At 43.8% G+C, this 25,000-nt stretch overlaps 2 protein-coding genes across 3 annotated transcripts in view; both read right to left on the reverse strand.

Moving 5' to 3' along the window:
- ksr1a (kinase suppressor of ras 1a) overlaps positions 1 to 9,917 on the reverse strand; it is a 42,925-nt gene extending 33,008 nt beyond the window's left edge. For both annotated transcript variants that reach the window (XM_076273985.1, XM_076273984.1), the window contains exon 1: positions 9,476 to 9,917. In XM_076273985.1, the coding sequence (XP_076130100.1) occupies positions 9,476 to 9,685 (210 nt within the window). In that variant the 5' untranslated portion in view covers positions 9,686 to 9,917. The remainder of the gene's footprint in view (positions 1 to 9,475) is intronic.
- Positions 9,918 to 18,709: 8,792 nt separating this feature from the next.
- The window catches only part of LOC143111396 (CUE domain-containing protein 1-like), a 21,134-nt gene continuing 14,843 nt past the window's right edge, over positions 18,710 to 25,000 (reverse strand). The window contains exons 9-11 of the mRNA XM_076273624.1: positions 22,553 to 22,611; positions 21,366 to 21,438; positions 18,710 to 21,249 (exon numbers count right to left, since the gene is read on the reverse strand). Coding sequence (XP_076129739.1) covers position 21,249; positions 21,366 to 21,438; positions 22,553 to 22,611 — 133 coding nt within the window. The 3' untranslated portion in view covers positions 18,710 to 21,248. The remainder of the gene's footprint in view (positions 21,250 to 21,365; positions 21,439 to 22,552; positions 22,612 to 25,000) is intronic.

Here is a 25,000-nt window from a genome sequence, read left to right on the forward strand (position 1 = left end):
TGGACTCAATCCACTGCACCGATGAGAACTCTCTGCACTCATGACATTCTATTCTAGATAAAGACCCTGCTGCACCCCCCCCCTCCCCATAACTCAGCTTGCACAGCACAATGCCACTTATGTCTTACAGAGTTACAGAGACATTTTCAAAGTCCTACAGAGGGAACTCACTGATGCCACTGCAGTGCATTGTTTTTTGTATGTGGTTTTAAAAAAAAAAAAAAAAAAGGCTAAATGAATCCATACAAAATAGCAACACTCTTTCACTGTTTCGGCTCAAGTGAGGGTTCAAAGAAGCCTCCTTCCTTCCTCTTTCCTGATCTGACTAGGTTGTGCATGAGATATACTATTAAACTACAGCGTATACACAGCTATGGTACTCCTGCTGTGAATCACATCTAGACACACGCATGCACACTCACACACACACACACACATACACAAACACACATACACACACACATAAACACAGCCCAAGCAGGCAAGCTGTAAATCTTATGTATACTCATACACACAGATACACACTTGGCAGACATGCTGTGAATCACATGCAGACATATTCACACAATACACACACAAATCAATATGCTTGCGCACACACACGCACACACGCACGCACACGCACACGCACACACACACGCACACGCACACGCACGCACACACACACACACACACGCACACACACACACACACACACACACACACACACACACACCAGGTAGACAGAATCACAGACGCTGCACTGAGAACAATACACTGGTGCAAGTGTGACGTCAGGTTGCTTGGCAACCTCACTCCTGGGTCGCCAGAGCGTTTTTTTTCCTTCTTTTTTTTTTTTGAGGGAGTGGGATTTTCCCACTAACAGAACCGAGATAGGAGGACGTGCTCGCACCAAAAACACCAAACAATAATATCAGTCATGTTCAAGCCACAGCAAAACACACACACACGACACGTCCTGGTCAAACATTATCCTCAAAACATTCACGTCAAGCCTCTGTCCACACACCACATGAACTAGAATATCAGGGAAGGACAGATACACACCAGCTTAACCCTCAGGACATTCTAATGATACAAGTTCATTTAGATTGAGAATGATCCACCTGCTAGGGAAGTAAGCCTAAGGGTCTGGGGGGTGGGGCGGGGCTGCAACTGCCCTGAGTTTATTAGTACGCTAGATCTGTTTGTTATGGTGACTCTCAAAGACCAGAAAGGGGCCAGGGTGTGTGTGTATGTGTGTGTGACTGCCATGGAAACGCGTCTTACAGACGGTTGTGCTCAAATTTACCTGTTTTGCACAAACTATGAAACACAATGTGGCTCTCAATGACTACTATTTTAAAAATATTTCTGTCTCTCAAAGCTTGTACTCCTGGGATTCCGTATAAAAAAAGATTAGCCCCCACCCAATAAATCAAGCATCTCTGCTCATAACATTATCCAGGACTTTCCTTAGCTCTGTCCCTCTTCCCCAATATTAGCATTTCTCTCGGTCATTTCTATTCTCACCTCTGGCCTAAAGCGCCCATTCCCATGGTTTGCCATCTATGTCAAATACAGAATCAAATTTGTATATGTTTTGGGCATTTTTGACTTTATTATGATAGGACAGTTAAAGATTGACAGGAAGTGAGAGAGATGGGGTATACTTGATTTATTACATTTATATTATTTACATGTTATATTTATTATTATTGTGAATATTTTCAGAGCCTGTATGATGTATAGTGTGGTGTTGCATGCAGGCTAATGTTACACTGCATACAAACACAAACCCTTTTCCTTATCTCAGAACACCTGTGCACTACCCATGAGAATGCTGAGACACTACCAGAACCATTCAGGGCTTAAAACAATGAAAATGTCTGTGCTGTGGTTCCAAATCTTAAACGTACCGGCTCACGCCTGAATTCAGGCACAGTGCCTGAACACTTTAACCTGTTGAGGAGCACGGTCACAATATGTGATTAGAATGTTCGCGAACTGAGAGTTTCGCACTATGATGTGACAATTACCCTCCGATATTTCCCCCATAGACTGTATTTACTTTAAGCCTCATGCTAATGTTCAGGAAAGCAGCAACAAAAGGGTCTGGTTGACCATGGGCAGTGTAATGTCTGTAAAACAACACACATCTGTGTGTAAATAACCTAGGTTTTCCTAATTTGCCAGTCATGCCCCTGTAAACAAACAAACAAACAAACAAACACAATGACAAGTGAGGCCTGTAGCCTGTGCGTGCTGCGTTTGGAGTGGCCACAGGAGGTGTCGTGTACTGGTGAGTAAGGGTGTCCTGGCGCGAGGCGGGAATGGAAAAGTTGAGTCACACGTTGCTGCTGCTGCTGCTGCTGCCGCCACTAGCGCTCTTGCTACCGCTACCGCTGCTGCCTGGCCTTTCTGTGGGGTTGGCACGAGCACCGATGACGCAGGCCAAACACACAATGGCCCACTAACCCCTCTCCCAGGCAGACAGGCAGGCATACACACACACTACACACACCTGGAGCGAGCGATGGATTAGCATCCTCATTTATCAACAGGAATCGCTAACGCTAATGGTAATAAATAAGCAAATGGGAGCAGCAGCTCCGTTCTCCCTTCAATGGGACTCAATTCAGTTTGGAGGCCACTGTTCACTGTTTCATTCACTGTAATAAGCCAATCATCTGAGCCATACTGGTCTCTTTAACAACAAATCAAAGGGAGAAGCAGATTCTTTCTCTTTACGACTAGAAAATGTACCACTTACTGGCAACCTATATGATATGATAAATGTCATGCAATATGATGCAATATTTTATCATATTCTATTGTATCATATTTCATATCACATTAAAATATTACAAATGTATTTCATTTACAAAATGTTCTATTTTCCACAGAGGAGAGGCTCACTGTAGAATGGAGGTCTTTGAGAGACCGCCAGCACAGTTGTCTCCAGGGTAACGGGTAGATGTTAACGGGCATTCTGCCCCAGGGTTCTTGCCCCCTTGGTTCTTGCCCCATGGTTCCTGTCCCCTAGTTCCTGCCCCAAGGTTCCTCCAGAGCTCTGGGCAGGGCTGAGCAGCGTGGGTTGCTGCCCCATCTTCCCTCACAAAAACAGCCTCAGTGCAGGATGACATGAACATTACCAGATTACACCCACACACAGATATCCAGCCACACATAAACAGACACACACACACACACACACACACACACACACACACAGAATCGCTCACTTGTACACAAACACACACACACACAGAACCACTCAAACACACACACACACACCCACACACACACACACACATCACAGACACCAAATCACTCTGTCACACAAACACTGATCTCAGATTAGTGCACCGGCTGGAAGGCCTGAGAGATATATTCAGTGATCATGAGGAGGAGTGTGTGTGTGTGTGTGTGTGTGTGTGTGTGTGTGTGTGGCTAGCAGAGGAGCTCAGACCTGGACCTCATTCAGGTGATAAATACCTAAATCCACCTCCCCTAGCCCAGTCCAGTCCAGCAGGACACTCATGCCAGACCCACAGCTGAATTCAAGCCCTGCATCCAACATCCTGCAGCTCGCTTACGTTACGTTGTGCTCCCCTTCTGAGTTACAACGACATGCAGAGTCATGTCATGTCATCTCATTTCACATCATCCTGAACTGACAGACATACAGGTCAAAGAGACACCATTCTATTCTTCCTCAGTTATGAACACTGACAGTATATGACTTCTCTGGAACTGTGTGTGTGTGATGCTGTAAAATAACAATACGTGTGATGGACACAGACTACAGTCAAAATGTTCTGAATTTCAGCAACAGCATCCACTGAGAAATACAAATCCAATTCCATTCACATCAGGCCTCTCCCTCTCCAACTAGATGCATGGTGCAAGTGTGATGACGAACCACACCACCTCTCATATTCAATGCACACAATTCCATTTCAAAAAGAGTCCAGACCTTCCATGAGATGCCCTCAATGTTCTAATCATTATCATCAGTCCAGATCTTCCATGAGATGCCCTCAATGTTCTAATCTTCATCATCAGTCCAGACCTTCCATGAGAGGCCCTCAATGTTCTAACCTCCATCATCAGTCCAGACCTTCCATGAGAGGCCCTCAATGTTCTAATCTTCATCATCAGTCCAGACCTTCCATGAGAGGCCCTCAATGTTCTAACCTCCATCATCAGTCCAGACCTTCCATGAGAGGCCCTCAATGTTCTAACCTCCATCATCAGCCCTGAGACTCCACTGATGCACTTTTCCCAAAATATCAAGATGGGGGCTGGTGAGTGGGGTGAGGATGGGGGTAGAGGAGGTGTGTGTGTGGTGGGGGTAAAGGAGGTGTGTGTGTGAGGGTGGGGGTAGAGGAGGTGTGTGTGTGGTGGGGGTAAAGGAGGTGTGAGGGTGGGGGTAGAGGAGGTGTGTGTGTGGTGGGGGTAAAGGAGTTGTGTGTGTGAGGGTGGGGGTAGAGGAGGTGTGTGTGTGTGTGTGGTGGGGGTAAAGGAGGTGTGTGTGTGAGGGTGGGGGTAGAGGAGGTGTGTGTGTGTGTGTGTGGTGGGGTAGAGGAGGTGTGTGTGTGTGTGTGGTGTGGGTAGAGGAGATGTGTGTGTGTGTGGTAGGGTGAGGGTAGAGGAGGTGTGTGTGTGTGTGTGTGTGTGTGTGGTGGGGTGAGAGTGCGGGTAGAGGAGGTGTGTGTGTAGGGGGAGCATAGCGTGAGCATCAAGTCCAAGGCTTTTATATGAAATGAAGCTGTGTGTGTACTGAGCTGTGTGTGTGTATGTGCAGTGTGTGTGCACGGATCTGTGTGTGTATGTGCACCATCTGTGCACGGAGCTGTGTGTATATGTGCACTGTGTGTGTATGCGCAGTGTGTGTATATGTGCACTGTGTGTGTATGTGCAGTGTGTGTGTATGTGCAGTGTGTGTGCATGGGGCTGTGTGTGCATGTGCACTGTGTGTGTATGTGCACTGTGTGTGTATGTGCTCTGTGTGTGTATGTGCAGTGTGTGTGCACAGAGCTGTGTGTGCATGTGCACTGTGTGTGTATGTGCACTGTGTGTGTATGTGCACTGTGTGTGTATGTGCAGTGTGTGTGCAAGGGGCTGTGTGTGTATGTGCAGTGTGTGTGCAAGGGGCTGTGTGTGTATGTGCAGGCCCTTGTCTGTGCCTTGCAACCAGACCAGACAGATACAGCCAGCTGACTGGCTCTCTCCTCGCCTTCTCCCCACCCCTTCTGTCTGCATCACCATTCTCTCTCTCCCTCCCTCCATCTCTCTCTATCACTCTCTCCCTCTCTGTCTCCCTCTTTCTGTATCTCTCTCCCCCCTTTCCCTCCCTCTCCTTCTGTCTCTACCTCTCTCTGTCTATCTCTCTCCCCCTCTCTCTCTCTCTCTCCAACCTCCCCCCTCTCTCTCTGTCTCTTCATCTCTCTCTCCATTCCTCTCTCTTCCTCTCTCTCTTTCCCTCCCTCTCTCTGTCTCTCCCTCCCTCCCTCTCTCTGTCTCTCTCAGCGTGTGCAGCCTCCTCCTCGCACGTCATTTGATTTTCTTATTTAACAGCCAACCCTGTAAATGCGTAGGAAGAAAGACGGCTAAATATAGACGCAGCCATAATAGCATCCACACGACCGCAAACTCTCTCCATCTCTCGCTCTCCCCCCCCTCTCTCTCTCCATCTCTCTCTCTCTCCCTCTCTCTCCCTCTCTCTCCCCCCTCTCTCTCTCCATCTCTCGCTCTCCCCCCCCTCTCTCTCTCGCTCTCCCCCCCTCTCTCTCTCCATCTCTCTCTCTCTCCCTCTCTCTCCCCCCCTCTCTCTCTCCATCTCTCCCTCTCTCCACCCCCCCCCCTCTCTTTCTCTCCCCACCACAGAGGCACAATGGAAGAGACGCATTGACAACACACTTACTACCTGCCCAGGCCACAACTGTTACCTGACAAGAACAACAACCATGTCTGATGATGGGCAGAGGGTATGCAAGACTTTAGTTCATTTGCAATACAAGGCAAAAAAAGGACACACCACAATCACATTAATTACAATCACACTTAACACTCCAAACTAGGTCAGGGTGACACCGCTGGATTTTAGACCTAAAACCCTTTTGTTCTTTATTGTGTAGATTTACATGGCAGGTTTTTGTGCTTTTAGCTTTAAAAAATGTTACCATTTGAAGTGGATGCAGCACATTACAATGGTAGTGAATGAAGAACAGGAGCACCCATACAGAGGCTAGTCTTTTACATGGTAGACTACCACATCTCTTTTCATGTTGCTGACTAGTGCTACACATCTCTAAGAGCGAGGTCAAAACGGATATCTCTAGCGGAGAGGTTTTTTTTTTTCTTCCCAACTCCATTCCATAAAGAACCCTCCGAGCTCAAGGACGAGCGGCGAAGAGAGAGATGAAGAGAGGGGGCGAAAAACTCCAATTCAGCAGCAACAGCTTGAAATGAACAGCGAGGAAACGCAGCGACAATAGACCGGCGAACGAGAAAAAGAAGCAGAGAGAGAGAGAGAGAGAGAGATGTGGAGGACAAATGTAATAGAAAGGCAAGAGAGAAAGAGAGAGAGGGAGAGAGAGAGAGCTAGCCTTGAGGTTCACACTAGACTCAGATTAGCTTGAAAAGCTGAAGCACCACCTTGCAGCACTTCACTTGGAGAGCGGTGAGGAGCAAGCTGAGCTCCATTATCTGGTGGCCATGCAGGCCGGCCTTTACGGGCAGCAGCAGCAGTAGAAGTAGCCAGCGTGCACAGAATGAAGCGACGTGGAGAGCGCGCGCTATAAAAAAAAAAAAAAACACAACCATGAAGAGGTGTCATAAAGGCTCATCAGGGAGAAGAGAAGCCGACAGGAGTTCAAGCCGCTCTTGATTGGCCTGAAGTACACACACACACGCGCGTGCGGCTCTGGCGCACACGATACTGGGCCTCGACACAGGAAAGAGCCTGCCCGGCCCCCCAGTCTGGCAGGCTGGCGTCACCACAACCAACCACCACCACCACAACCACCAGCAGCAGCAGCAGCAGCAGCAAGGCTGACAGCCACTCCAGCTGTTGTTGTCAGGCGCAGGATATTAAAGAGCCATTAGTGGCCGTGTAATATAAATTGACAATTGGCCATTGACATGTTCCACTCTGCTGTGTTGAGTGGTCCTCAGTCACGGCGGCCGGCTCAGCTCGGCTCGGCAGACTGCTGGTAGCACCACTGGCCAGCCAGACGGCACTCTCCTCTCATCTCATCTCATCTCATCTCATCTCATCTCATCTCATGTGAGCATAGAGAAGAGTAGTGCAGAGCAGAACAGTACTGCCTGCCTGGCTGCCCGCAAGCCTACTTTTGCAAGCTAAGCATTTATCGGGAGTGATTTGTTTGAAATACACATTCCATTACATTTCGACTGTGCTAAATGTCTTGCTCACATGAGTGTTGGAAACCACAACGTTTTGTTGTTGTTGTTGTTGGTGGTGGTGGTGGGGTTTTTCCGCTGGATTTTTGCTTCTATTTTATTTTTTGCAATCAAATGCTGATGTTAAGAGTAAAACACCTTTTTTTATAATTGCATTACATTCTTCCTTGCAATGGGACAGAACGACAGACCTGGTGGAGACATTTAATGTATTTTACCAATGGAACGCCTGTATGCAGTACCAACTCTGCACAATAAACCCCAGATAAGTAGCACCAGCACAGCTGGAGAAAAATAGCATATTGAAAACACTACCTCAGATAGTGTAGCTCCCTCCAGAGCAGACATGGTGAGAATCTGTCCTGAGCCTTTCCAGTCAGATCCCATTTGAGATGTGGCCTTTTTAGCTACTACGTTTGTCAGCAATATGACAGGTAAAATGGAGGAAAATGGACATAACTCTGTGATAATATTGGGTAATTGGTGTGTGTGTGTGTGTGTGTGTGTGGTTGCTGGGGGTAGGGGGGGGGGGGGGTTAAGGGGAAAAAACAAGGAGAAACCCATACAAAGACCTCAGCTGGCAGACCACAATTTCAGACAATGAAAGGCATATTTTACAACCAAGTCGATCAGCCTTCGCCTTATCAGTCATGTTTTATATCAACAGTGGTGCTTTGAACAACAACAAACTGACGTTACTGGGCCATGGCACATGGAGGTCATCTAAACAACAGGAAATGGTTAACGACCTATTAATTTACCAAAGAGGAGAAAACAAAGCTACCTACACTTCACACTCGTATGTGACAAGTGCAATCTGGACGGGTCAATTTGGATTAGCCTATCACGATTTATGACACAATCTATGAGAATTGGAAAGCGTGCATAGTCTAACACAATTATTACACAAAAGACGTGATTGCCTAATACGGCAAACAAAGCGTGTTCTGACATCTAAAAATAAATGCAAGATGTGCTATATTGGTTAGGAGGCTATATACAACGCCGAGGTCTAGATGTCCCTCAGAACATACAGACAAGGGTTAATCGCCATATTTAGACGTAGATGGAACAGACTGTTTGATATAGGTTATCAAGAACCATGCCATAACATTTAAGAACATATGAAATAACCAGCAGCAACATTTAAGTCTCCATTAAATAGTACACTTCATACGGACACCACTTTAAAACAAAAAACAAAAAGAAATTGTGACAGACATGCTAAATGTGAGTCTAGCGTGTTGCTGGCTGATGTCAAATTATATAGGCTAGCGCGTTGCCTCTGCCATCGCGGTGGTCCTCAATGCGGGCCATCACCCTATGCGCAAACTACTCGTCCATCAGAATGGTTTGCACAGGCCACCACGTCATCCGATACACGATTGTATTGATTTCTCATAAATTATCTCTACAGGTGCACCAGATTGGTAGCCGTTTAAGGCGGGGTACGCATATTGACACTTCGGCCTTAATGCGTTGGGGACTTCAATAGCTTTTGCAACTCCAATCGAGAAAACCAATAAAATCACTCACAATATGGCGATGTGTGGACTATTTATTTGTCTTTTTCTACAATACTTTGGTTCATTGATGCAGATGATTTAAACTGAAAATGGTCTAAAACAGGGACAATTAGCGCGCAGATTGCAGCATAGCCGTCCACGGGATGGACAAAGATTTCAAAATACGCAGTCTAATGCTGCAAAATATCCGGGGGTTACTGCCAAATATTACACCTACTGTAGAGAAAGAGGTCAAAATAACAACCTCATCAAACGCTAGTATTTCTATTTATAGCCTTTGAGCATCAATAGGATAGGTGTCCAGTGTGATCCATATAAATAAATTCACATTTACATATATTATTGTCAGTACGTTGTATGCCACCGTGGAGCACAACCCACACAACTGTATACTGCAAAAATAGGAAGAGACGGATGAGGCGATACCCTTAAAGCAACCAGGGAGAGAGAGATAGCCTGCAGCCCATCACTGTAGCGAACGCCTGCATGACACTGCATTTTGGCTTGCTATTTTTAAACATTCTCTGCGTTATAATTACCTCTAAAGTGCGTATTTCTTGCTGGGTGAGATCGTTGGACGCCGCGCATTTGGTCCGGAGCCCTTGTAAACTGGAGATGGAGATTTCGATCATGTTCTGGATGAGTTCGCATTGGTGTAGCGCGGCCATCGCTGCGCCGCCGCTACTATCCCTCTCCGACTGTTCATCACTTTCGACCATCTTTCCACCTTTATCAGACACACTATCCATTCCTCGGCATTAGGCACGTCTTGTGTGGGTAGATATAAACTGCAAATAACAGAATGCACATGCACTGACTACAGTAGTCAAACACGGCACAATGCAGCTTTGTCCAAACGACGATAACCTAAATTAATATTAGGCAAAGCAGAGAGAGCAAATCAAAGATAATCTGGTACAAAGCAACCCAACTCCAACGGTGCTGATTTAACAGCGCAGTTGGGTCGTGTGGATTGCTCACTCTGCTGAGAGACTCCTATCTCTTCTTTCCTGGCAGCTCTCACATAGGGTTTTAGCGTCTGTCAGCTGTTAGAAACATCACGGAACGCTGCATGTTGGGATATGTAGTTCTTGCGCAATGTATTGTTAGCTGCGTTGTTTATGTACTGATGTGTCATGATGTTCGTTTACATCAAGAGTATATAAAAACATGTTGTCAAACGTTTATATTTGTATATGAGTCTATATGAGTCTAATGTGCTAGGACATTCACAAATCAACCAATTATAGGTGAGCTATGGTGAGCTATGGTCATTGTCTTGAGACAAAATGATAGCCTATGTTTAGGTCTAGACTCTTTCTTTACTAATTGAAATGGTGAAGTTCAGAATACCACAAAATAATGTTGCATCTTAAATTCACAGTTTTGGTCTATAATTATGCAATAGTAGTAGGCTAAACCAATTGATCCGAATTATTTTTAAAAAGTCTACATTTAGCACAATTCTGACATAACAAAACCACATATCAATTAGCCTATGTTCACTATAGGTCACAGGCACATGTGGCCAACCTCTAAACCATCAGTGACATACAGGTGCATTATGCAGAGCAGCCTGCAGCATATGCCATTGATTAATGGTCCCAGCATGTGCACCTAAATTAAAGTATTTGAAACCCTGAATGGCTAAAAATGCTAGTTATTTTACTATACTAGTTATTTTCTTATTGTACAATTTCTGTACATTTTATATATTTTTTACAGACAATTCCTTCACTCATTTAATGGAACGTTCCTTAAAATAACAGGATGTACTCTGAAATGTCCAAATATTCACTTGTCAATATTATAAACACGTTCTGGCCGATTTCATGTCCTGTCGTAAAGACTCATGTCTCAAGTGTCAGTCTCATGTCCACAAACTGGAATCTTCTTGACAGTGTTACACCATGACATCTTAATAGTTTGTGACAGGGTTTTATGGCAGCTAAAGCTATGAGAGCAGTCATAACGATTATAACTATTTATAATTTAGTAATAATATATATTGTAAACTATATAACTATACAAAAGATATCAATAACTATAATGATAATGGTACCATGACCCTGTCAGACCACTGCACCGTGGCAATCATTAACTAAGAAGAACTACTAGGGACCTGTCATGAACCCTTTATGACATGCTCATGACGGTCTTGTGACACATAGGGGCTATTTATCTTCTCTGTTTGTTTAAAACTTTGAAATGACCTAGAACCAGCAACAGAGTGTGAAGACATAATGTCCAAAACACCTGTGTTCTATGTTGTCCAGATATCCACTAAAGTTAGCGTGATAACCAGCTAGACACAGGCCACACCTCACTGTATCAGATCCAATACAAGTCAACAGAGCAGTTCCCTTGGTGTGGTCAAGACAACTGGAATCTAGGCATGGGCCAAATGATTCTATTCCGGGAATCAGTTCTTTCAGTTCCCTGCACCTTCACAAATCGTTCGTTTGATTCGTTCTTTCAGTTCTTTCAGTTCCTTAAGTCAAAATATGCTTTAGAACACCGTCTCGGTTGTCTTAGGTCAAATATCCTTTAGAACACCGTCTCATATGGTCTGTTACATCATTTATGTAAATATCAAGCTTTATATTAAGCACATAAGTGCCTTTTTCCATAAATATACTGAATGGAATGCAGTAAGAATCAAATGGCGTCTTCCAAGTTCTAGAGCTGGCAGGCAGGCACGTAAGTAAAGCCAGGCCTATCATTTGTTTACCCATGGCAACGCGGTTGCTACCTGCTGTAGTACTCTCATTCACGTTTTAGACTCAATTGCAATATACGGTCGAGGGAGATGAAGCTCTGTTCGTTTGTATCTTTTATTGCGTGACCATTTTTTTGTATGTTAAAAAAAACCCAGTTCTCTTGTTTTGGGAATCAGTTCTCGTCGTTCACCTTCGGGATTCGTTCTTTCTGACCGAATCAGTCGGGAACTGCCCATGCCTACTGGAATCCTACCGAATTCTACTCTTACCCCTTTAAGGCGGGGACTGACACAGCAAGTTTCCTATTGTTCTCTAATGGTTCGGCAGCGGAATGGTGGCAGCGCTGGCGTAGCGCTAGCGTTGAACGCGAGCGTATTCAATCATCAGTTTAGGCAAACCATTTGTGTTGCTTAGGAACGAGATAGAAGTTATTATGGTCTGAGTGTTGCGTTACACTTGCCACTGCCACTTGCCGCTGGCCAATGTGATCCCCACCTGAGTCTTACCCAAGTCACAACAGTATACAGTGTAGGCCTATATGATCTGCTATGGCATGTTTTATGAATGGTCATATTAGTATTATGATACAGATTAGTGTTATGATACAGGGTTCAAGAAAAGAGTTACTGAAACTAGTATGTGAAAACATGCATGCATACATACACACACACACACACACACACACACACACACACACACACACACACACATGCACAAACACACTCACACACTCACACATACACACACACACACACACACACACACACACACATACACACACACACACTCACACGCACACACACATTTACACACACTCACACACACACACACACACACACAATAACACACACACGCACACACACGCACACATACACGCACACGCACGCACGCACACACACACACACAATAACACACACACGCACACACACGCACACATACACGCACACGCACGCACGCACACACACACACACACACACACACACACACACACACACACACACACACACACTCACACGCACACACACATTTACACACACTCACACATACTGTCACTTCATAAGATAGTTCAGTAATGTCATGTGCACTCTGAACAGGAAGAAAGCATTAGGCTGTATGTGTGTGTGTGCGTGTGTGTGTGTGTGTGTGTGCGCGTGTGTGTGTGTGAGTGTGTGTGACCAACCATCCAGTGAGCCACAAACAATTTTGCAGGGTCTCATTGAGGGTGCGATGTTCTTTCAGAAACATGCCTCTGCCATCTGAGATGTGAGTCACTCTCACAGTACACATCCTCCATCTGTCTCTCTGCCTCTCTCTCTCTCTCCCTATCTCCATCTCTCTCTCTCCCTATCTCCATCTCTCTCTCTCTCCCTCTGTCTTTGCATATCCTCTCTCTGTTTTGGCCTCTATGTCCTCTATCTACCCATCTCTCCCTCTCTCTCTCTTTCTCTCTCCCTATCTCTCTGCCTCTTTCTCTCTCCCTATCTCCCTATCTCTATCTCTCTCTCCCTATCTCCAACTCTCTCTCTCCCTATCTCCATCTCCCTCTCTCTCTCTGTCTTTGCATATATATCCTCTCTCTGTTTTGGCCTGTATATCCTCCATCTCTCCCTCTCTCTCTTTATCTCTCCCTATCTCCATCTCTCCCTATCTCCATCTCTCCCTCTCTCTCTTTATCTCTCCCTATCTCCATCTCTCCCTATCTCTCTCTCTTTCTCTGTCACTGTCACTGTCACTTCTTTGCATCTCTGTCATCTCTTCTCTCTAACACACTCTTCTCTTCTCTTCTCTTCTCTCTCCATACTTTCTCTCTGTGTAGCCTGTATGGCCTATGTATATCTCTGTCAGTGTGTGTGTCAGTGAGTGTCTCCCATCTGAAGAGGGCATTACTGTCCATTACAACTTTATTTGCACAGATTTACATGTATTCATTTAGCTGATGCTTTTTTGTAAAGCGACTTACCGAAAAGAGGAGTAACATTTCAGCTACAATGCAGAGACCTTGTGCCAATTAATTCTACATTAACTACTACCACACACACACACACACACACACACACAGTACATCAATCACTACTACCAGAGGATAAGAGTAAGTGTATGTCAGGTGTGTTGGATTGTTATTTCTGAAAGATACCAACCATAATGTGGACAATGAAACAATACAGTGTTTGTTCATAAAGCCTCAAATTGCACCAAGCGGCCTGCCAACACTTCCAGTGTTACAGCAATGAAATGGGTAACACTTGCGCTCTAGCCTGTCGGTGTTCAGGGAGCAGGACCACAGAATCAGGAACAAGTTCTGGGTCACTTTGGATGACTGAACCCAGGGAAGGACCGAAGCACACGAATACCTTTATCAAGCTTTAATGGTGCAAGTGACTAACGTTTCGACGCGCATAGTGTCTTCATCAGAGTCTTCATTAACGCGCATAGTGTCTTCATCAGAGCCTTCATCCATGCACACGGCATCTTCATTAGAGTCAAAACCAGAGCTTTGACTCTGATAAAGATGCTGTATGCCTCAAAACGTTGCTTGCACCATTAAAACTCGCAATGTTACATTTGAACAGTGTTGTCCAATATTATTTTGTCTGTCAGCGTATTCAGGACTGAGCAAGATCAAATAAGCTCTGTGAGAATCTATTAGATATTCTTTACATTCAGTTTATACATTGATATAGATTTCCCCATCTTCTACAACTATTTAAACCATTCCTGTAATCAATCACTTGAATCACTGCATCAATCAATTGAAATATGCCCTAGTTTGCGTGATGTGCGATGTGAATCTGTTTTGGTGCGATGTACACTTGTTGTGGCTGTGTGTGTTTTTCTGCAGACTAAAGTGGTCTAGTGAGTTGGATTCGAGGACCATAAACACACAGGTCCATGTTGACGTTGTCATATAAAAAGCCAACTATAGAAGATACGTGTGACGCACACCAAGGATTGTTTGTGAGGTGCTGGCCGCTGGCTAATTGTTCAAAGAGAAGAGTGACACACATTCTAGCTCCATATTAAAGTATTTATTTTTGACGTTTCGGCCTGGGGCCTTCATTAGATGTCATCGCTAAATGAATACTTTCATATGGATACAAAAAGCCAACGTTAACCTGACTCTTAGCCACTACTGACAATGGCTGAGAACTATACAAACTATGAGCTGTGATTGATTGATAGTGTCTTGATGAACCCTGAAACTCCAAACCTTTATGGCAGACCTCCATAAACATCAGATTCAAACGTCAAACTTCAAGAAGCACTACTGGCTCTCTTTACTCACCTTCCGAATTCTCCGAAAAGGCATTAGGAAAGCCTCATAGTCTTTGCAGACTGCTCTTTAAGGAAAAAGCATGTTCACTGGTCAGGTTGGTCCAATCGCAGACTGGCCTCCCGGCTCCCCTCCCTCACAAAGTTATAATCCCGGAGCAAAAGGGCCTTAGAGGACCCTCTGTACCACTGCGAGTAGTTACAGGAAAAACAGCTAAGCATATGGTCTTCACTCTCTGCTTGCCACTATGTCCTTCCTGCCTGGCTGCCAGGCTGCTAGTTAATCTGCCTTTGCTGTAATGCTGTTGGCTGGTGGCAACAGTGTGGCTCCCCACTTAAAGGAATGCCTCCAAGGGTTACGTCAGATTAAATTGGATTATAGGGGGAATCTGATAGTGTCCTCTCTCACAGCTCACCTGACACAACAGGGCATGATTGTGTGTATGTGCTTGTGTGTGTTTGTCTGTGTGTTTATCTGTCTGTCCAAGTGTGAGTGTCTGTGTGTGTGTGTGTCTGTCTGCTGTCTGTCCGAGTGTTTGTGTGTGTGTGTGTCCTTGTCCACGAGTGTGTGTATGTTTGTCTATCACTGTGCTACTGCATAAATTAAATGGAAAAATCATAGAGCCAAAATTATGGTTTAAAATATTAGCACCCACAAGTCTATTCCTCATCTTTCTCATATCTCTTCAGTTTGGCTTGTGGTTGAGATTTCAGAAAGACACCAGTGAAAAGGAGTTTGTGACGACCTGTCGACCTGTACATGACCTTCAAAGGGGATCATATTTAAGCCATCCATATAAGATAGTGGATAATCTGAACCACACAAACCCTTAATATGTCAATGCATCATAAGTAGCCCACAAGCACTCACACACAGGTAGACTGGTCAAACACACACACACACACACACACATACACACACACACAGGTAGACTGGTCGAACTCTGGACAGAATAAATGTAGTTTTCGCCCATGGGAATCACCTCAAAAGGGCCAAAGTCCGGCAGAATAACAACAATAATAATCTTAAAAATGTCAGGGCAGAAACAATAGGGTTTTGCACCTCCAGTGCTTGGGCCCTAATGAATGTGGATGAGGGGTGAGACTGGAGCTCTTCATATAAGGCAGACATGGCAGTGCCCCAGGGGCATGGGTAGGGAGGTTAGACACACACACACACACACACACACACATATACCAGCGTCCCAGGGGCATGGGTAGGGAGGTTAGACACACACATACACACACACCAACGTCCCAGGGGCATGGGTAGGGAGGTTAGACACACACACACACACACACACACACACATACCAGCGTCCCAGGGGCATGGGTAGGGTGGTTAGATGCCTAAATGGACTGCATTTATATAGTGCTTTTCCACTCCTTAAAACACTCAAAGCACTTTACAATTTCATGCCTCACATTCACCCATTCACACACACACACACACACACCAATGGCGGAGGAGCAGATCAAGAACACATCAGGAGCATTTTGGGGTTCATGTATAGGCTTTCTTATAGTCTTATTGGACCCAGTGTGGGATATTTAGACCGCTTGTCCATAATTCCGGATGGCTGGCCTGCATGGTGTGTTGACACTGAGAGTTCAGAGCCGGGTCTGCGGTGGTGCACTGACAGTGTAGTGTAGGATGGCGTAGATGACAATAAGGTCGGGGGTGCTGCACTGACAGTGAAGTGTAGGGTGGCGTAGAACAGTGTTTCTCAATGTGTGGTCCGGGAACCACTGGTGGTCCACAAGCTATCCCAAGTGGTCCGCGAGCAGACGTGGTAAAATATAATATCTGACTTGTTTTCAATATTGAACCAACTTGTATGTAAAAACACTGCCGTAGATAACAGTAAGGTCGTGTGGTGTGTAAGCAGTGACTGTAGTGTATACACAGAGTGTAGGCCTAGTCAAAGATTCGTCAAAACTGTCTCTGGTGTAGTGCAGTTGAGAGCGTGACTAGCGTCACTAGCGTGTGTGGCCTAGCATGTTGCAGGCTAGTGTGATTGACCAAAGGCTGTGAGTGCGGCTGAGGCCCTCTCTGTGCTGTCTGCCGATGCTGGACAGCGGTCAGGGCAGGCAGGCGTGCTCAGCTTAACGGCTCAGCAGTGGCCGCGGCCCTGGCTGCAATTAGCAGGATGAGGACCTCGCAGGCTTAATCACCGAGCCACGCTAGTCTCCCTCCCAGCCGGCTTCACCAGCCACGACCCCGTCACAACCCCCTCCCCCCTTTCTGATTAGCGCTCAGCAGTGTGTATGTGTGTGTGTGTGTGTGTGTGTGTGCATTTGTATACTCCTGTCTATCAGTGAACTGTACTTCTGTCTGTCTGTCTATCTATCTATCTATCTATCTATCTATCTATCTATCTATCTCTGTGGTAGGCTAGTATGTATTTGTGTAATATTTGTGTGTATGTGCGTGTGTGTGTGTGTGTGTGTGTGTGGGGGGGGGGTGTAAGGGTGATGCGCAGAAAGGAGGTGTCAGGTGTGGGAGGTGTTGATTGGGGTGACAACCATCACACGCATAAATCCACTCTCATGGCTTGGCTGGGAGACAGGCTGAGCAGAGGTACACACTACAGGAGGACATGCAGCTCGTCAGTGCTGTGGTCTACAGGCAGTTACAGACACCTCACTGGTGCTAGGCGCCCTCTACTGGACACAAGTAGGAGTGAACAAAATGGAAGACTTGCTGCATAGATAAGGGACATTGATTTAGCTGCAAAATCATTTTCTTTAGTATATCAAATAAAATTGACTCAATAAAAAAAAGCATGAAAAATGTACTTTTGTATTTTGGTTTGTACAGTGATATTATGGACTCGTCGACTGTGCTTAGTATACCTCATAATAGGCATGCACAGTGCTCTTAGTCTTGTTTACTAGTAATTACGCATTATTCAAAAAAGGTAGACAGTAGTCCTATTAAAAATAGTCAGTCTCTTAAAATTTAGCTGGAGACCTATAAGCTTGCATTAAGTCTATGGCATTCTGTGCCAGTGTATTGTGTAACATGCTGCCCAGGGATAAGCCTATGGGCACATGGTGACGAGGGACGCTTCCTAGAGAAGCTCTCGGCTCAAGGCCAGCTCTGGACCAGAGCGGAGCCGGAATCAGACCCAGGCATCAGGGATTGGACGAGGATGAGCATGAGGAAGTGAAAACAATGTCAGGAAGAGCAGGGACATGACTCGTGATGCTTGATGACTGGACTGGTGCAGCAGAAAGACTTAACGTTCACACAGACAGTTATCGCCTTCACTTTCAGGGCTCAATGGGAATGAGTGCAGTCATGATCAAATAAATGGCTGCAGATCAAGTTAAAACTTAGAATTAGCTGGTGTGTAAATGTAAATTAAAATTAGCGCTGCAGAACTGCAGAAAGTGATGAGTTACTATACAAGGCTGACTACAATGATTCAAATTAAAGTTTTCAAGAGAATGCATACAAAGAAAACACAAACAAACAAACACACACACACACACACACACACACACACACACACACACACACACACACACACACACTGCAAGAGCATTCAAAGAAAATCTGAATTCCTCGGCTTATCCTGGTTATCATGCATATCTTCCACACGCATTATAGAGAGATCATTTAATATGTGTATAATAACAAAGTTATTAAAAATAAATTAGATTCTGAGAGCATAACTTTATTTGGAAGAAAAACCGAAGTTTAAATCAATTCATAAAATTTAAGTAAAGATATTCTTGGAACAAAACAAAAAACAAAAGAAAAACAAACACCTAAAATAAAACAATTTCTAACTAAGCAATCAGAATATTCCATAATTGATAACACATATTCTACAGTTTTATTATACATATACAATACCACACAATGCATTGTATATGCTACAAAAAAGCAATCGGCATTGCATTCTATCAAAACAAATAGTGAGAAAATCACTACAGTCTTTGTCTTCCAACCCTAACCAATGTTGAACAGAAGAGAGGCACACACAATATAATGTCAGGACTTTCATTTTCTCAGATTAATGTCATATGCTGTACATGGTCTTTCTTATGAATGATATATGAGATATGAGTAATGCAAGGTAATGCACAGAGGTACATTGTAAACAGAAAGTGTACTGCATTCTGCCTAGTATTTCAACTGGCCTCCAAGTTCTCTTCTACTCTAAAGAAAACGTCCAGCATCAACATTACAGGATTTTGTTTTCAAAACAGAGTCAAAATCCAGGCAAGATTACTCAGTGAATGATGCAAGGATTCAATGTGTTAAGTTGACAATAACTTGGCCTAATATCAAGTTCCGTATATATACAGGAAAGCCCAAACAGGGCACAGTCAGGTACCTCCTTCAGAAACAAGCAAATATTAGCATAACTAAGTAGGAAAAGCCCTAAAGACCTAGGATCTGGAATATGGTGGTTTAATAGTTCAACTATACATTCTTTCATCCTCTATAACTGCATTTCATCATTCACGTAGGAGTCTGTGTCTTCAGTGAAAATAAGCCTACACAACAACTACAGTATCTTGTATTGAATACTTGACATGAATAGTACATTGTAAGCACACATATTTCAGAATGAAGAACCAGAGCAGATGTGCTGTTACAAACAGCTGCTCCACAGGTTACCCTGTACTTACACATTAGAATGTTACAAGGGTGTATGTGACATCATTATTTCAGAGATGTCAGTGTTGTTTTGTCATGACACTCAAGATATTATGGTATGCTAATTTTAATATGTTGTCATTATGTTTCAATGACTGTTATTTTTAAAAACAGAAACATGTATAAGATAGTAGTAAGATGCTGTGATTTTTTTTTCCAGAGGATATGCATGTTTAAAATATAATTTCAGCAGAAAACAAAAACAAAGGATAGCAAAAGATTCTCCCTGAGCAAGTTATAATATCATAAGAACCGGCCATCAGTCTGCACATGATTGGCCTTACTCTTCCCACTACGCTATTGACATGAACTTATAGCCTACACATGCATACCAGTGCCATCCTCAATTCAACAAACTGAGAGAGGCGTTCAGTACAGGACCAAATGAATGATAACATCTCTATGCTTCCCTCTGTACGTTTTGAGAGAAACCTTAAAGGAAAATCCTGGCAATTTTTCACATAGATCTCTTTTTCTTGAGGTCACGACTACTGTCGGTATGAAAAAAAATAAACATCTGTGCTACCTAGCTCGAGTTTCTGTAGCTAACAGCTAGAGTAGCCAGCTACAGTGCTACACTGTGGGGGCATGATTTTAAAGTGTAGCACTGTAGCTGTCTGGCTGCTCTAGCTGTTGCAGTCATAGATAGAATGCATACTACCAAACACACACATACATTTGGTTAGTGATACACACTCAAAGCTTTCCAATGTTATTTTCCAGCGCTGATGTACGTGCTGTTATGAGTTTCAGCATAGTGGTGTTTTGACATCAGACATTAACTGTTAGCTGGCTATGTAAAAAATACAATAATCCCAAAAACCAAAAAAGAGAGAAAGAAAGAAAGAAACAGAATTTCCTAAACACATGGGGTGAATGATAACAGTGTGCTTAACGGAAATGAGCACCACATAGACACAAGGTGATGTCTAGATGTTCGATATAAAGGACTTGTCTCAACCAGCTGAGCCCTAAAGTTTGTGTGGTTTAACTTTACTGATCTTCAAGGCTTTAGTCCATTTGGGGCAGTTCTCAAGGCCTTTGTATGGTAACAGTTGAAAAACTGTGTAGACAGTTGCAAGCGTTGGATAAAAGGGTTAGCTAACAACTTAATATAAATGAAGACTTACGAGTTTGAGATTTTGTAATGTTGTGAATAGAGTTAACAATAAGGTTAGGAAGTTAGGCAATTCTGGAGATATTTCTGTTTCGGGAATAAAATATGACCGACTGGTCATAAGCACTAATTTCATGAGTAGAGGTTTGGCATGTACATAAACATAAACATCTTTAGTTGTGCAGTAGGGTTTACACCTCTGGGGGTGACTCACCAGGAAGATCCCACTTCCTTGCACAGTTTGAAGTACAAACCAGATTCCAAACACAAATCAGGAGGTCAAATCAGTGAGATGGGCGAAATAACAAAAATGTATGAATGTTCTCTTCATAAGACGATTTACTGAAGCAAAATTCACACAGAATTAATTGTGCGCAACACCTTTCTCTTCATGATGTGATAAAGTAAGGGCTTCATCCACATGGCTTGAATTGTGATCCACCTCAAAATACTTCAGGTTTATGTGGAAGTCTTAGATTCAGAGACACATGGCTGTTGTCGTCAAAGAACTCATGAACTAGATGGAACAATCTGGAAAGATAATCAGGCAGTGTTTGACATAACCTCACAGAGCAAGGCCAATTTTTTTATTTTTTCTATGTAGTCTATGTCTTGGTCTGAAGTAATAAAAGGAGGGATGTGCCTACCATGAGAGTACTTCCTTGTTTTGTTTTGTCTCCTCTTCCTGAGTGTCGGGTGTCTTGAGTTGGCAGTCCCCCTCTGCACACAAACATGGTTCAGTCCAGAGTTTATAAATCAATCCCTGTCCCGGTGGTTCCCTGTTCTCTCACCTCTTATCTAAACTCATCATTGTCCACATCCATGGCTTAAGGATTATAACAACAGGTGACTTCCCAGCTCAAGTGTATAGTTGACGGTTAAGAGCAGAGACACATACTCTGCACTCGTCCTCATTACCTGAACATTACATAAGTCCCAAGAAGGCTACACAAATTATTTAAGTCTAAACATACTTCTACTTAAAACAAACAAATGTGGCTGCTTTTATAAGACATACAATAAGACAGGCTGCCCATTAAGTCAAAATGATCTTACGGAGAGAGTGATATGTAAGTCTCTTTATACTAAAAACAATACCTATGAATTCTGGAACCTGTATAGTTTATACACACCACACCATGCATTCACTCTGAGGGAAACATTTCTGATCAACAAAGATACCTCAAGGTTACTGTCTAACCACAAATAACCTCAGGCCAGATGTTACAATGTTTAAGCACTGATCTGTGTGCACTGGGGCTCACCATATTTTTACTTTCCCCAAATCACATCACCCACAGCCGGGCTACTCTGAACACGGAATGGAGGCGGAAAGTTCACGGGGCATTTGTCCCACAGAAGGGTAGAAATGGAAGACAAGCCTGTTTTTCCGAATCTCAACGGCATATACTCGCTGCTCTGTCTGGTGTAGCCAGATTCACATATTATTGTGGAAGTGTATTGTTGCTCTGCGAACGGTCCGCATCTTTGGCATCCTCAGTGTAGCCAGGCCATCAGTGATATTAACTTGAACTTCCTCCTCAAACTGTTTGCGAGTGTTCGCAAACGTTCGCCGAGAAGTCAAGGCAAACAGAAAACGTTGGCCTATGTTTGGGAATTTGAACGCACATGTGGTGTAGCCTGCCTGCCTATGAGAGCTCTGATGTGAGTGGTGGAGGAGAGGGGGAGGGGCTCTATGAGAGCTCTGATGTGAGTGGTGGAGGAGAGGGGGAGGAGCTCTATGACAGCTCTGATGTGAGTGGTGGAGGAGAGGGGGAGGGGCTCTATGACAGCTCTGATGTGAGTGGTGGAGGAGAGGGGGAGGGCCTCTTACCGGGCGCTGGTCCCTCAGCATCTTCCAGCAGATTGGCAGTGGAGGCAGCAGAGCCCAGTCTACAGCGACCGATGGTTAAGGAGGAACCACAGGGGGGCTTAACACACTATTTTACAACTCACTACACACAACTTTGAACACTCTACTTTACAACACTCTACACACAAAAGTAAAAAGAACGCCGGTGCAACACAGATGTCTTCTTAATTTATAGTTTTAATTTTTTTTAAGGTACATAACGGTGACTAACGTTTTGATGTAAGACATTCTTACATCGAAACGTTAGTCACTGTTATGCACCTTAAAAGATAAAAAAAAATAATTAATTAAGAAGACATCTGTGTTGGACTGGGGCATTCTTTTACTCTACACCAGTGGTCTCCAAAACGGTGCCCGCGGGCACCAGGTAGCCCGCGGGACAGCTATGAGGTGCCCCCAGCGCAGCTTCTAAAAATAGCCAACAAGTCGCCTGCAGATCACGCTCTAAAAACACGCTCCATTGTGAAGTTTTCAATAGATATTTAAGTCTAGACCAGAACCATTTTAAGAATGTATGTAGCCATACATCTGTAACATTAAAATGATATTGGTGATACCTTACAAATTGTAGCTGCGTTAAATTTTAGCCTTTGGCTCCAAATCCGTTTCCCATTCAATCTTTAAACAACAACGGAAGCGGAGTGCATACACGCTGCTCGCACGCATAGACAGTAAAGGGGGAAAAAACTTGCTTGTCTGGTGTAGCCAATGGAAGAATATCTTTGCAAAAGTTCTGTGGCCATTCCATGTTCGTCAAATACGGTTCTTGCATCATTGTTCAAGGACTGAAAAACGATTGCTTTAGCTCACAGGCCCTTTCTCCTCCGTAGGCTACTCTCGTATAATAGCGCTGAAAATGTTGTGGCATGCATGACTGAGCAGGACTGTGCATTACCTTTTTTGTCAGATCATGGAGAGATTTCAGGTATGCAATAACTTTAAAAGGCGTCTTCATATGTTAGGGTAGTGTGGGCGATTACTATTGAAATGTTAAAACCGAATTGTCCACTGAAATCAGAACTTAAACAACCCCTGAATCCATAATGGTGTGTATAAATTGGGTAAAAATTGTAACCCAAATTATTAACACAAAAAAATTATTAACACAAAAAGATTGTTTTTTTGTTCAAAAAATAAATAGATTAGATTCCCCATGCAAACTTTAAAAGGAACAAACTGAACAAAAATGTTGGTAGTGCTGCATATTGATATCAAAGTATTGGAAAAAAAAGGGGTGAGGGTATGTTCGTTTCAAATGAGTAGCCCTCCATATGATTTTGGGTCTTCAGGTAGCCCTCATTCCCAAAAAGGTTGGAGACCCCTGCTCTACACTGTCTTGTCCTGCCCTGGTTGCTTCGGATTGTTGTGGTTTGCAGAAGTGCAGAGAACTCTCTCTTTTCTACTTGGACTCTACACACAACTTTACAGTACAATACACACAACTTTACAACACAATGCACACAACTTTACAATACAATGCACACAACTTTACAACACAATACACGCAACTTACAGCATCTGCTCAGAGAGATTGCTCACGACTTCACTTCAGACTGGTCTGTGCTTCCAGAGCTCTCCAGACAGCCAATAAGGTTACTAGCTTAGTCTGTTCAATGACACCATGCTGTGCGCTGTTCAGGCCAATCACCACCTTTGGCCTATGCACATTTCAGCTGTTTTTTAACCAATGAACAATTTTAATTTATATTGTTATGTTCTGTGTAAAGTGCTTTGATTTTCATGCATGAAAAATGTGCTATATAAACAAACACCTACACTTACACTCTCACACTTACACTAGAACCACACAGGCACAGAACGCCAAACACATAAACAGACACAGAACCGCATTCTATCTCCTGAGGCTGAGGGGTACTCTGAGGTTAGTGACAAGCCCTGGCTAAGTTAACACACAGTAAGTGGTAATTAAAGGTGGGTTTCAAAATATTTAATGTTTTCTTGCCCCTGATGAATGCTATTATGCTGAAATGCTTAGCTTATTTGCTGTCTAACTCAGTGTTAGGTAAGGGGACATATACCCTTCTCGTCTCTGTGCGTGCAACAACCCATTCTGACATTGTTAACCTAGCTTAGCATAATTCACTGGAAGTGGGTTACACCATTTAGCCTACCGTATTTTCCGGACTATAAGTCGCACCGGAGTATAAGTCGCACCAGTCAAAAAATGTTTCATGAAGAGGAAAAAAACATATATATAAATATATATATATGTTGCACCTGAGTTGCAGGACTGGCCAAACTATGAAAAAAAGTGTGACTTATAGTCCGGAAAATACGGTATATATATATATATCCCTTTTAGCTGGGGTTATTGCACGCACAAAGAGGAGAAGGGTATGTAATGGATCCTCTTATCTAACCCTGGTGAAGATGGAAAATAAGCAAATT

The sequence above is a fragment of the Alosa pseudoharengus genome, unplaced genomic scaffold (genome assembly GCF_046254945.1).
Source record: "Alosa pseudoharengus isolate Yale_2024_CS ecotype anadromous, Long Island Sound unplaced genomic scaffold, YU_APseudo_1.1 YU_APseudo_1.1_scf_8, whole genome shotgun sequence".
Lineage (NCBI taxonomy): Eukaryota > Metazoa > Chordata > Actinopteri > Clupeiformes > Clupeidae > Alosa > Alosa pseudoharengus.